The 14,892-nt window shown below is 41.4% G+C and overlaps 1 protein-coding gene across 1 annotated transcript in view; it reads left to right on the forward strand.

The window, feature by feature from the left end:
• Window positions 1-6,047: 6,047 nt before the first annotated feature.
• The window catches only part of UPP2 (uridine phosphorylase 2), a 57,271-nt gene continuing 48,426 nt past the window's right edge, over window positions 6,048-14,892 (forward strand). The window contains 2 exon segments of the mRNA XM_043504853.1: window positions 6,048-6,268; window positions 8,118-8,174. Coding sequence (XP_043360788.1) covers window positions 6,048-6,268; window positions 8,118-8,174 — 278 coding nt within the window.

Here is a 14,892-nt window from a genome sequence, read left to right on the forward strand (position 1 = left end):
AAAGGAAAAAGGAGAGGGATTGTTAAGAGTACTCGTGGTTGTAGATAGCTAGAATTTTTTTTTAATTTATGAAGATGAAAGAGGCTGTTAATATTTTTAGGTAGAAGGTCCAAAGATTGCACTATGCTCAAAAACATTAGAAAGGTGGGTCTCTTGAACAAAAGCTAGCTGGAAATGGCTCTCTTTCAAAGGAGATACATTTGTAACACTAAAAAGAAAAGGAGTACTTGTGGCACCTTAGAGACTAACAATTTATTTGAGCATAAGCTTGTAACACTGAACATTTAAAATTACTTCTCCATTCAGATCCATACAGGACTAAGCAGCCTGTCAGAGTTCAGCAAGTAAATAAGTATGAAAATGGAACTGAAGAGGCTGAATTTATCTGAGACTCATTTTCCTCACACATTCCAGTGTATGCATGCACACTTGGGTGCAGCTCTCTTACTGAAGCAGTTGATAAAGCCCCAACTGACCTCAAGAGCAGATAGTTTATTGCAGCTGGATTGCTCTTGGAAAAGGATTAATCTTTGTAATGTTTATGTTGCCCTTGAAGCAAATATGTTAACTGACAGTTTTCAATGGTAGCTGTGTTAGTCTGTATCAGCAAAAATGGGGAGTCCTTGTGGCACCTTAGAGACTAACAAATTTATTTGGGCATAAGCTTTTGTGGGCTAGAAACCACTTCATCAGATGTATGAAGTAAAAGATACAGGAGCAGGTATAAATACATGAAAGGATGTGGGTTGCTTTACCAAGTGTTAGACTGACCTAACGAGCTAAATCAATTAACAGCAGGATACCAGAGGAGGAAAATAACTTTTGAAGTGGTAAGAGAGTGGCCCATTACAGACAGTTGACAAGAAGGTGTGAGTTACAGGAGGGAGAAATTAGTATTGGGGAAATTACGTTTAGGTTTTGTCATGACCCATCCACTCCCCGTCTCTATTCAGGCCTTATCTGATGGTATTTAGTTTGCAAATTAATTCCAGTTCTGCAGCTTCACATTGGAGTCTGGTTTTGAAGTTTTTTGTTGTTGAAGAATTGCCACTTTGAAGCCTGTTATTGAGTGACCAGAAAGACTGAAGTGTTCTCCTACTGGTTTTTGAATGTTATGATTCCTGATGTGTGTCCCTTGAATAGATATGTGGACAGAGTTGGCACCAGCTAGTGACTTCGCAGTACCCTTCTGGCCCTGTTACAGCCAAGCTCTAAGATACAACCACATTTGCTCCGATTCCTCAGACAGGGACAAACACCTACAGAATCTCTGTCAAGCATTCTTAAAACTCCAATACCCATCTGTTGAAGTGAAGAAACAGATTGACAGAGCCAGAAAGGTACCGAGAAGTCACTAGCTGGTGCCAACTCTGTCCACATATCTGTTCAAGGGACAACCATGCAGATTCTGTTCAAAGTGAGAGAAGAATAAGGCCCACCTGAGCTGTTGTTGGTTCAGTGCCCTGGTCTTGTGTAAATACTCTGTTTTTGTGATCTGTGTACACTTTCACTGTGTATTGGGCTCCCTCAAAGTAATGGCACCACTTCTCAAATGCGGTCTTGATCACAAGCAATTATTTGTCAAGGATCTCATAATTGTGCTCCTCTGAAGTGAACTTACAAGAATAGTAAGTACACAGGTACAGCAACTTCTGGGGTCCGTGTTTCTGGGAAAGCATAGCCCCAGTGGCTATGCTGGATGCCTCAGCCTCCACAATAAATGCTCAAACTGAGTCTGGGTGCACCAGAATGGGTGCAGTGGTTAAGACAACTTTGAGCTGTTCATAGGCATGCTGACTTCAAGCAACCAGACAGATTTTGCAGTTTTATGGAGGAGCGCTGTCACAGGGGCTATTTGCCCTGAGAAATTTGGGATAAAATGCCAGTAAAAATTTACAAAGTCTAGAAAGCATTGCTCCTCCTGAGTACTCCAGATGACTGCCCAGTTGCAAATGGTTCCACCGCTTATGGGTCAATCTTAATGTCTTCTGGGGAGAGGGTGTACCCCAAAAACTCTATGGTGGTTTAGTCAAAGGTACATTTCTCTAATTTTGGGAACAGGCCATGCTGTCAGAGCCTCTCCAGGACAGACCTAACCTTTCACTTGTGCTTCTTATGGTTTTCTGAAAAGACTTGTATATAGTCGAGGTAGACAACTACATACTGGTTCAGAATGTCCCTGAACATATCATCAACAAAGCGTTGAAGGGTTGTAGGGATATTAGTCAGTCTGAATGGCATCACCAAGTATTCAGTGTCCATAATGGGTCCAAAAGGTGGCCTTCTGCTCATCCCCCGCCTAGATATACACTAGGTTATAGCCTTCCCCTCAATAGGTCCAGTTCCGAGATTAGGGACAAGGGATACCAGTTCTGAATCATTACCTGATTCCACATTACCTTAGTCCACACAAAGCCACAATGTCCTCACGAAAAGGACTGGACCCCCAGTGGGGGACATTAAGCAATAAAGCCTTTAGCCAGATTTTCTTGGATGTACACATGGAGGGCTACCTGTTCCAGTTCAGACATTGTGTAAATCCAACTATAGGGGACCTTTGCTCTGGGCTGCAGGTCAATGGGGCAGTTGTAATCCCAGCCTGGAGGTCGCATGTCCGCATTTGTTTTTTATAAACACCAAGATTAAAATGATGATTTTTTCAGGGATGTGGGAGGGCTGAAGCTGGGGATGGTCCCCACTCACCAACTGCTGTGATCTGGGATTTGGTCAAAGGTAGGTTTGACACTCAATGGAGTGGGCTCCCAGATCCAATGACTCATCACTGATGACACATAGGCAGATTTGTTGGCAATGCTCAGAAAGGAATCTGACTTTCCATTACCACCAGAGAACATGGGGGTTGTGCTGTGCCAACCATGTGGCCCCAAGGATCAGGGGAAATGTGGGGAACAAATCATAATGAACTGCATCACCTTCCACTGGCCACTTCCAAGGGCATGGTCTCCTGAGTCACTGGTCCCTAGGATAAAAGGGTCCATCTACGGTTTCCACATAAGGGTTTGGGATGGGGGAAGCCTCATATCAATATTATTGGGCATTTGTCCATATCTCTCACATTCCAGGATGCTGTGTCACCACAACCTTGGGTGCCTCACAATGCTTTGCTGTTGTAACTCCCAACAAGGGCCACTCACAAACAACCTAACCATATTCAGGTCACACCTTGAGTGTCTGTGTACAGCTGCAGCCCTAGTCCAGCAACTCTGACTCCAGCCGCCTTTCAGCAACACTCCAGTCACACTCCGGCTTCCACCGGCCTTGGTTACCACTTGCAGGGTGACCCCCAACACACTCCCAGTCCTGAATTTTTTTCCAAAAACGTGTGTTTTACACTGTCCAGCCCTTTCCTGGACAGTTCAGATATTAAAGGTTTGATGCTCCTGTAAAAGGTCAATATGCAACTGTTTGCTACTTTAACTGGAGTTACAAACAGTTCAGTTTAAACACAATTCTGGATCAGTTTAGACTGAAAATAAAACAAGTTTATTTAACTACAAAAATGATTTTAAATGAGTGCAAGTATATGGTATTAAAGTAAAAAATGGTTACAAGAAAAGTAAAGATAGTAGCTAAAACTTAACAAGCTAGACTTGGTTCAAGGTAAAATCCTTACCTCAGGATCCCAGCAACATCACTGTCCAAGTTCTCAAGTCAGAATCTCTTTCCAAAGTCAAAGGGCTGGTTCCTCTGTCTTAGGTGAAAGAGAGACAGACAGCTCGGGGTGTTTTTGCCCCTCACTCTGATGCTCCAGTCACTGTGTAAAATGTATTTTCCTGAGGGTTACCCCTAGATAAAGTTCCTTCCAGCTGTAAGCGTAGAGATGTGGAGTCTCCTGGTGAAAGAACTTCTATGCTGTTGTTTGCTAAAATGCAGATTGATCTGCTCCTTCCTCCCTTTGTTGCCAAAGAATGACCACTTGACAAGTAATTGCCAATCAATGTTGATGACACCTGGCTAGAAGACTCAGCTTGTCCTTTGTCTTTGAGAAATCTGTTTGCCCCCTCACTAGATTTGTCTGGCAAACACACTGTAGTCATAATTTCAGCTTATGTTCAAATCTCTTAATATGCTTTTTGTACATATGTTACACAAGAATATTTATGATCATTGTGTTATTAATTTTTAAATTATACCTCACAAGCCATATTTTGCACAAAATTTATTACAATAGGGTGTGAATACAGGGATGCTTTTGGTCACAACATCCCAAAAGTGCTTCTTTACTTTGACACAATTAGTATGTTCTGCTCAGGCGAAGCCTGGGGGTGCTGCATCTCATAACTGGGGGCAGGAGTTTAGGTCAAACTGGCCCTGTTGCACAGTACTACATGATACCAACAATAGAGCAGAGTGGCATTGCACCTTTTTGTGGGGAATTCACAAGTTCGAATATTTTTCTGGAATGGGTCAAACACAAAACTTTCAAAATTCCTCACAAAATGAAGTTCAAAACCATTTTTGTGTCAAGGCGATTTAAATGTTTCATTTCCATAACATTGAAATGTCTTGTTCCAATATTGACATTTAACGTTCAATTAAAAAAAAATTTGTAATAGAAAGAATTTCAAAACAAATATCTAAGCATTACATTCCAAAAATGTTGAAACAGAATAACATTACTAAAATGCTTCATGTCATTTTTTCTAACTGGGAATTTGTTCCGCTTCCACAAGTCTTTTCACTTTTGACAAATTGGCATTTTCCAGTGAAAAAAGTTCCCAACCAGCTCAACCAATAGATCATTGTAAAGTGCCTCTTGTCCTTTTAAATACAAACAAAACCATACAAAAGGCCTCACCCTTTGCTCACTTAAATCAGTCTGACCTCTGGTGTGATTTCATTGGCTTCAACGCAGTTACTCCTAATGTGTGCTGTCAGCCCCAAGTGGATTGTTTTTAAAGTTTTAGTGCTGAAGGTTTGCGTAGTTATCCATTAACATTAGACAACAGTGCTGTCTGTTAAAGTATTACATTGATATACTGCAAATGCAAATATATGCAGTTTGTTTTTGTATGGTTTGATAGGTTTTGTACTAGTACAGACCAAACTTTGTTTAGTTTAATTTAGCTGTCCCCATAGCGGATCTATGAACCTAAAGGTCAACCAAGTTAACTTTTAGATACCCTGGGCTCAATCCTGAGCTGTACTGAGCTCATGCTGAGCAGAGCTCATACAGGGAGGCAAAGATGACTCTGAGCTACCTTTATAGCTCCCCTGACTGGGTCCCAAAAGTTTCACAAATAGTACTGTTTTGATCTGTCATTCTAACATCTCAGGCATGCTGGTGTAAATCTATTTGGTATGTATGCTGATTTAAGCTGAGTTACTCCATAAACCCCACAGAGATTTTGCCTTTCAGACTTCTGAGAGCAGTAAATACATCATCTGAAGAGGCTCTGGATACATTATAAGGAAGAAGATATGGATAGCTGTTGTGACCTGCACAGGATATGCCATGTTTAACTTTCTCCCAGAGGATAGAAGTGACTTCATCTGTACAAAGCACAAGCTGGTCTCCATACTGGAAGAAAAGGTTAAAGGATTAGAGACGCAAGTATTGACTCTGCATTGCATCAGAGAAAATGAAGACTTGAAGTAAATGAAGAAAATGAAGTCAGGATTTGTACTGCGGGCACAGCATTCCAAAGAATCAGAGAGGGCATTGCAGAGGATACTGAAAAATAGGGAAGAAAATTGGCAGCGTCTGACATCCAGAAGAAGGAGGAGGAGAACCAGTATACCCCCAGTATAGATAGAGGTAAACAACCAGTCTCAGGCTCTCAGCACAGGTACTACTGCTGCGAATGCCTTGGAAGAGTTATCTGGGGTAAGGGATCAGAAGGAGACCCCATTGACCAGAAGGCATGTCATTATCCTAGGGATGGGGGTTCCACAACCACCACTCCCAAAAGAAAAAGAAGGTTGGTGATTATTGGGTACTCCCTTCTAAGGGGGACTGTCATCCACCTGCTGTCCAGAACGGGAATCCTGAGAAGTGTGCTGCTTGCTTGGAGCTAGAATTTAGGATGCAACTGGGTCTGCCGAGACTCATCAAGCCCTTGGACTGCTATTTCTTCCTACTTCTCCATGTGGGCACCAACGATATTGCCAAGAATAACCTGGAGCAGATCATTGCAGACTCTGTGGTTCTGGCAAGAAGGATAAAAGAGTTTGGAGTACAAGTGGTGTCTCGTTCATCATCCCTGTTGAAGGAAAAGGCCCAGGCAGGGACCATCAAATCATGGAAGTAAATGCATGGCTACACAGGTGGTGTCCAACAGAGGACTTTGGCTTCTTTGACAATGAGCTGATGTTCCAGGAAAGGATTATTGTGCTGGGATGGGTTTCATCTACCAAATACTGGGAAGAACATTTTTGGACATTGGCTTTAAACTAGGTCTTATGGGGGATGATGACAAAAATCTGGCCAATGAGCATCTAGGCTCAAGTAACGAAGACAAAGGGAAGGTGTTAATTTCTGGAGAAGGGACTAGAAACCACAGCTGCATTAAAAAGGCAAGAAGAAAAGTAACAGGGCAGTCTGCAAAATATCTTTGATGCCTTTATGCAAATGCAAGGAGTATGGGGAACAAGCAAGATGAATTGGAAGTCACGGTATTTGAAGAAAATTGACAATCTGCATTTCTGAGACTTGGTGGAACAACTCCCCTGATTAGAGTACCAGCACTGAGGGATATAAATTGTTCTAGAAGAATTGGTGTGGGAAAAAGGAGAAGGTGTTGAGCTATCTGTCAAGAATGTATACTCTTGCTCTGAGGTCCAAAAGGAAGTGAGCAATAGACCTACTGAGAGTCTCTGGGTAAAGATAAAAAGGGAAAAGAACAGTAGCAATGTTATGGTGGAGGACTATTATAGATCACCAAATCAGGAAGAGGAAGTGGATGAGTCCTTCTACAAGCAAGTAACAAGATTAGCTAACACACTTGAGATAATATTAATGAGGGATTTTGACTTCCCAGATATCCGTTGGAAGACTATTACAGCAAAATATAATATGTCCTGCAAATTCTTAGCATGTGTAGGGGATAACTTTCTGATTGAGAAAGTTGAGGAAACAACTCGGGGATCATCCCTTTTGGATCTGGTTTTCATCAACAGGGATGAATTAGTTGTGAACATGAAGGTGGTCAGGAACTTTGGTGGAAGTGATCTTGATCTGATAGAATTCAAGATCCTCTGGAAAGGAGGACATGAGAACAGCTAAACAAGGACACTGGACTTCTGAAAGGTGGATTTCAGCCACTTCAGAGAAATAGTAGGCAAGGTCCCCTAGAAAGACCAATTAGGAAGAAAAGGAGTTGAAGGGGGCTGGCAGTTCCTAAAAGATGTAATACTAGAGTCGCAACATTAAGCTATTCCAGTGCAGAGGAAATATTTTTTAAAAAGCTACAGGAGGCTAATATGGCTGCACAAGGAGCTTTTTAGCTATCTATAACCCAAAAAGGGATACATATAGGAAATCGAAGGAAGGGCATGTCACCAATGAAATATACATGGGAATCGCATGAGCATGCAGGGACAAAATCAGGAAAGCCAAGGCAAAGAATGAGTTACAGCTGGCAAGGAAGGTTAGAGCCACAAGAATGGATTCGTCAAATACGTCAGACAAAAAAGAAAGATCAGAGATTGTGTGGGTCTGCTACTCAATGGAGAAGGTGAGCTGGTAATGGAAGAAGATAGGAAGGCAGAGTTGCTCAATGCCTAACTTTGCTTCAGTTTTCTCACAAAAAATAACACATGACCAGATGACTAGCGAAGTTACCATAGACAATAAAAGAGAAGGGATGCAGATCAGGATAAGTAAAGAACACGTCAGAGATCTTCTGACCAATTTGCCTACGGAGGTTGTGGAAACTCCTTCACTGAAGGTTTTAAAAAAAGAGGCTGGATAGCCATCTGTCTTGGATTGCTCATATACAACAAATCCTGCATCTTGGCAGTGGGTTAGACAAGATGACCCTTGCAGTCCCTTCTAACCCTTTGGTACTCTGATTCTATATTTAAACTAGTTTAAGTGAGATCTGATTTTAGCCTTAAGTATTAAGTTAAACAGATGTTGATTGTTCCTTTTTCAGACTTCCACCAGTTGTTGATTATTCCTTTTGCAAATTTAGGGATGGTTTTAGAAGCAGGTAAGCAGGGCGCCAATTCACAGGGGGTTCTGAATTGCTGTGCAGCTCAGCTTTTTTTGTGTGGCTCAGCTGCTTTGGGAGGGGGCAGGAGGAACCAAAAATGTTTTTCATCCTGGCAGCAAAATGCTTTGGTTTGACCCTGTTCAAACACTTAACAAAAATTACAGAAAAACTTACCAGGTTTAATATTTTGCATCCTTTCAGTGTGTGGATGACCAGTTCTTTAAGATTTCATGAAAAACTAAATTTCTGGATTGCAAAATAATGTAGAACAGAATGACAAAAATTTCACCTGGAAAAAAAGTCTCAATTTTTTGCATGGATCAACTGAACTCTGTATCTGCTTTCTAGCCCACTGCAACCTGTGAATGTAATGAGTTTCCAAAATTGTGCATGCATATTTAACTAACATGCATATTTTGCAAAAGTGTTTGAGTGATGACATAAAATTGATTGATTACATTGATTTGCTAACGTATTTGAATATTTAAATGTTTTAAGAACAGGAGTACTTGTGGCACCATAGAGACTAACAAATTTATTAGAGCATAAGCTTCCGTGGGCTACAGCCCACTTCATCGGATGCATAGAATGGAACATATAGTAAGAAGATAGATAGATAGATAGATAGATAGATAGATAGATAGATAGATAGATAGATACACATACAGAGAAGGTGGAAGTTGCCATACAAACTATAAGAGGATAATTAATTAAGATGAGCTATTATCAGCAGGAGAAAAAAAAAACTTTTGTAGGTGATAATCAAGTTGGCCCATTTAGACAGTTGACAAGAAGGTGTGAGGATACTTAACATGGGGAAATAGATTCAATATGTGTAATGACCCAGCTACTCCCAGGCTCTATTCAAACCCAAGTTAATGGAATCTAGTTTGAATATTAATTCAAGCTCAGCAGTTTCTCACTGGAGTCTGTTTTTGAAGTTTTCTGTTGCAAAATTGCCACCCTTAAATCTTTTACTGAGTGGCCAGAGAGGTTGAAGTGTTCTCCTACCAGTTTTTGAATGTTATGATTCCTGATGTCAGATTTGTGTCCATTTATTCTTTCACATAGAGACTGTCTGGTTTGGCCAGTAGTTTTTGTTGTTTTTCTCCTGCTGATAATAGCTCATCTTAATTAATTAGCCTCTTACAGTTTGTATGGCAACTTCCACCTTCTCTGTATGTATATATATCTTCTTACTATATGTTCCATTCTATGCATCCAATGAAGTGGGCTGTAGCCCATGAAAGCTTATGCTCAAATAAATTTGTTAGTCTCTAAGGTGCCACAAGTAATCCTGTTCTTTTTGCGGATACAGACTAACACGGCTGCTACTCTGAAACCTGTCATTAATATTTTAGTTTATCTGAGAATGTTAAGTGATATTTTTACCCTTTATGCTCCCCAGAAATGATGGTATAGAGCCAAATTCTGCTTGCAGTTAGATAGGAAGGAATCTCTGAAAGTCAGTGAAGTTAGTCTGATTGCACACCCATTTAATAGAGCACAGAATTTGGCTCACTGACAGTCCATTGTGAAGGACATACCTGCCACCTGCCCTGCAGGATTGAAATATTGTATCCCAAGCTGCATATTTCTCAGCACTATTGTAGGCAAGGTATGCCTCCTTTTCTTTTACTGCTCCTGAAATCATATAAAAAAGGAACAGTCTCATGTCACTGAAGAGAATCAATTAGCCACCATATTTGCAGAACCGAACTTTGAGAGACACTTTCACTGTATTCATCTTCAAAGGTCAGAAGGTATCACTAGCAGCAATGGGGTTAAAATGCTCCTGATTTGTGAAACTGTGATCTCGGAAATATTGTCAATGGAGAAAAAAAATGGATCTCTTTTGCCAGATCCATCCTCTTCACTTAGTGCCTGAATAAAATCTGTGGCACAGATTCTCTGCCTTGAAGAGTTTACATTTAGCACAGTGGGGAGGGAAGTGGGAGAAATGAAGACATCAGGGATCTGGTTATGGCTCCCTGATTCTCAGGGCATGGGTTAGAGCAGCCTGAAGCTGCTCTTACCTAAACTCATGGTCAATGGGCCTCACAGGGCCATATACCAGTTGGGGATAACCTATGCTCAGCATGATCCAGCTGCCTGCCTGACACACCACTTTCCTTGATATATGGGCATCAGTTTGGGGTGAAGGTAATGGTGCATGAACCAGAACATCAGCCTTGCACCAGCTGACAGCTTCTCCCAAATATTTTCTGTTCTGCCTGCACCACTATAGAGTCTAAAGAGGTTTTAGGCCAATATTATTAATTATTATTATTATTGTTTTCTAATGGCCACTGATTTTGGATGCCTGGCTTGAGATACCTTGGGCCTAAAGACTTGAGGTACTGAGCAGAGAAAACTATAACTGAAGTCAATGGGAGTTGCAGGTACTCAGCATCTCTGAAAATACATAGATTCCTAAGGCCTTGTCTACACTACAGGGTTATGTCGAATTTAACCATGTTAGGTCGATTTAAAAATGACTGTGTCCACACAACCAACTCCGTTCCGTTGACCTAAAGAGCTCTTAAAATCAACTTCTGTATTCCTTCCCGATGAGGGAGTTGGCACTAAAATCAACCTTGCTGGGTCGAATTTGGGATACTGCGGACGCAAATCAATGGTATTGGCCTCTAGGAGCTATCCCAGAGTAACTGCTCTGGGCAGCACTTTCAACTCCGATGCACTAGCCAGATACACAGGGAAAGCCCTGGGAACTTTTGAATTTCATGGATTTTTGTTCAGTGTGACGAACTCAGCAGCACTCAGCAGCACAGGTGACGACGCAGTCCCCCCAGAATCATAGAGCTTAGAATGTTTCTATGCTCCCCCTATCATCTCCATCCCTGAGGTTATCACAGGTTAGAAGGTGAAAAAACTGCACTCGCGATGACATGTTTTCCGAGGTCGTGCAGTCCTCCCGCACTGATAGGGCACAGCTTAATGCATGGAGGCATTCAGTGGCAGAGGCCAGGAAAGAATTAAGTGAGCGTGAAGAGCAGAGGCAGGACGTGATGCTGAGACTAATGCAGGAGCAAACAGACATGATGAAGTGTCTGTTGGAGTTGCAGGAAATCCAAAAAGAGCACAGACCCTCACTGTATCCACTGTATAACCGCCTACCCTCCTCCCCATATTCCATAACCTCCTCACCCAGACGCCCAAGAATGGGGGGAGGGATGGAGGAGGCTCCAGGTACGCAGCCACTCCACTCCAGAGGATGGCCCAAGCAACAGAAGGCTGTCATTCAAACAGTTTGATTTGTAGTGTGGCTACAATAAGCAATGTGGCCTTGTCCTTCCTTCCTCCCCCACCCCACCCAGGCTACCTTGACCATTATCTCATTTTTAAAAAAATTAATAAAGAAAGAATGCATGGTTCATGCATCACCATGTAGATACTATTGCCTTTCCTACTAGAAAGAAATGCATGGTTTCAAAACAATAGTTACTTTATTTTGAAGGGGGGAGGGTGGTTGGGTTACAGGGAATTAAAATCAATCATCTCAGAAATCATCTCACCAGGTACATACTTATGTGGGTGGGCATGGATCAAAGTAGCACTCCCCATCAGTACCTGGCCCAAACCAGGGAAACAAATGATCCAATCAGCAGACCAAATTCGGTGATGTATTCTGGTCACATGCCATCTGAGGCATGTTGCGCATATGCTAAGAAGAAGAAGAAGATACTTACATACCATTATCAAGTTACCTATTGAGCTTTCCTTCAAAACTAAGCTAAATAGACTGGTCACCTTGCATCTCTCATGATGAGGCATCTTTTCCAGTCCTCAAAATGTTTCTTGATAGGCATTCAAAATTGGTGGCCATTTTGAAAAATGAGGTCTTCTTCAGTTGTGTCTTTCCCCCATTCCCCAGCCCAATCACTGCTTGTGTATCTTAAATATGATCACAACTGACATTCCAGCTGGGAACTTCATTGTCCAAAAGCAGCAGCTCCACTGCATAAGCCACCTTTGCCGGCTTATACATGTAATTTTCTTTGGCGAGTTGCATTCAGACACCACTAGAATCAGCTAACCAAAACCATGCTAAATAAAACTGCTGTGCTTTTTTTTTTTAACTTGACATTTTCCATTGACTTAACAAAAGCAGGATCGGGTCTATACTTAGACATAGATGGGGTGGCTGTATTTTTTATGATAAAAGGGGATAGAGAGGACTGCTATGACATTTTGTCATTAACAAAAGTCCAGATGGCTGTATTGTCAGCTGCAGCATAGTAACTGCAAAACATCCATAGCTGAGACTTGAGAAACAGGTAAACAGCAATTCAGTTTCCATACTTATCTTCTCCTGGGTATCTTCTAAATTAAAATTGGCAGCTACCCCAACTGTAACAAATGATTCACTGCGATGTAAATACTCTAAATAGGTGCTGGGTTAAGATCAAATCCATTGCACCTAGAATCAAAAGCTGGAGTCAAACCAGTGCATTCCCACCCAAGCTCTGTTCACATCAGGAGTTTGAAACATCTCTTTTTTTGGTGCGCTACCACTTATTTCCAACATCTGCCTTACACCTGTGCATGGAACAGACGCATTAGTGCCAGTAGAATTGCATTATCACTTTTTAAAAATGTAGATAGAGTTTGATTTCAAGTAGAGTTTTAAAAGGTTTCTGTGAATTAATTGAAAGGATAAACAAATCACTACAATGTTTTAACATATATATATATATAGTAAAGTTCTTTTGGGTTGAGGTTTTGTTTGTTTTGTTTTGCTGTATAAAGAATTACATCTCAGCAGCTGGTTGCACACAGTAAAGATGCCAGCAGATGCTACAAACACAATGTGTTCGACCATTTGCCAACATTCCACTGAGCCAGACACATTGAAAGAGCTGCATGCAGCTTGGGAATCCCGGGTTACAGATTTCTGTTTTATACGCTGATGCAAATACCATTAACATTAGCAAGAAGATGGAATCTAAACAGCTGTTAACGTGGTACCTTTGGGTATTAAAAAATATGGGCAAACCAGACTAGAAGAGTGTGGCCTTATTCCCTCTGGAAGTCAATTGCACCAAGAATGCCATTTTGGTTTTAACTATGTTAGTGTTTCTGATATTGCAGTGCCCAATTCCTGGGAGTGCTAGTAGTAGCCAGAATGTTCTGAAAAGTCATCACAGCTGACAGCAAAATATCTACTGCACCTCCAGTCTTAAAAATGGTTTTATTTCGGTGACACTCATAGTTCATTTTAACACTTATGTTTAAAGTCAGGGATGTCAGGTAGATGGATAAGAGGGAGACTCTAGCAGAGATAAGGTCACATTTTCAGCTGTTTGTGAAATGTATTGTCTGTCTTACCTTATTGCTTAAATGAGGCATGAACAGTGTCTCCCAGTGCTGCAAATCTACAGTAGCCAGAGGCACTAGGACTGGATTTGGAAGGGACCTGTGGGTCTTCGAGCCCTTCATTTGTAAATAGTTTGGGTCTATACTAAAGTGTGCCATTCAGATATGCAGCTTCACAATCCTACACATTAAATTTGTAAACAAGGCACGAAAGAAACAGCCCTACTCACTGAGAACTTGTGATTTTCATTAACAATGTATACAGGAAAGTTGCACACACATGACTTGTCATGTCATCCTATGAAAAAATATTTTGTCAGTCATCTATGAAGTCAGTGACAGAGCTGGCCTTAATTATTAACATTTCCTTTTAAAAGTAGAACTAAAAGGAAACACCTCCCCACCTAGCATCTGATCCAAAGTCCATTGAACTCAGTCAAAAGACTCTCACTGACTCAAATGGGCTTTGGATCAGGCCACAAGACAGAAAAATTCCAGTGTAATTGCAGCAGCAGAAACTTAAACAAGTGAAGCATGGAAGAAAATGGGTCTGGGTGACCTAAATTCACACTGTTACTTTTGCTCCCTCCAAAGCACACTTTTCATCTACATTTTGATCCTGGTCAGATGAACCAGACCAGGAGGTAGGGGTTGAAAAGCCCTTTGATGGCCCTCACCCAAATCAAAGCCCAAGATTGAGTGTGTGACTTTCTAGTTTATCCCTCTCCAAACTCAGAGTGTTGACAACTTTTGAGATTTTATCAAGAGGCTTTCAATATATGCTGTTTTTCTTAAAGACCCAGCTCCTACAGGCATGGGCCTCAGGGAGAATCTCAGCTTTCATTAAAAAAAAAAATGAAGTTAGTTTCTCATCCTCATAGTTGCAGAGAAAAGCTAGAGAATATGACTCAAGTGTGCCCTGAAGGCTTAAAAATGGAAGGCAAAGAAAAAGAATGGGACTTTGGGGTTTTTTTTAATCCCCTGACTTTTAAACTAATCACATGATTCTTTTGGGCTGGACTCTGATTTTTGAATGCTTGGAATTGGCAATACAGCTCCTATGCCATGCAACCTAATGAACAGGGGAATAAGTAATGCATCCTGAATTGCAGAACTGGTGTCTACTGAGTGTTTCTGAAAGGGGTAAGAGAATAGTGAATAGAGATTCCCTATTAAACACAAGGAGTGATCCTGCAACATACGCTAGCCAGAGCCACAGTAGAAACTGTGACATTCTGATTCCCTAAATAGCTCAAGTTGAACGTGGTGTTCATTTTGCACAAAGCAACTCCCCTCCATACCACATGGCATAGCTTAGGACAGTGGTTGGCAACCTGCGGCCAGGCATGGCCTGTCAGGATAATCCAATGGCGGACCG

The sequence above is a fragment of the Dermochelys coriacea genome, chromosome 11 (genome assembly GCF_009764565.3).
Source record: "Dermochelys coriacea isolate rDerCor1 chromosome 11, rDerCor1.pri.v4, whole genome shotgun sequence".
In the NCBI taxonomy this organism is placed as follows: Eukaryota; Metazoa; Chordata; order Testudines; family Dermochelyidae; genus Dermochelys; species Dermochelys coriacea.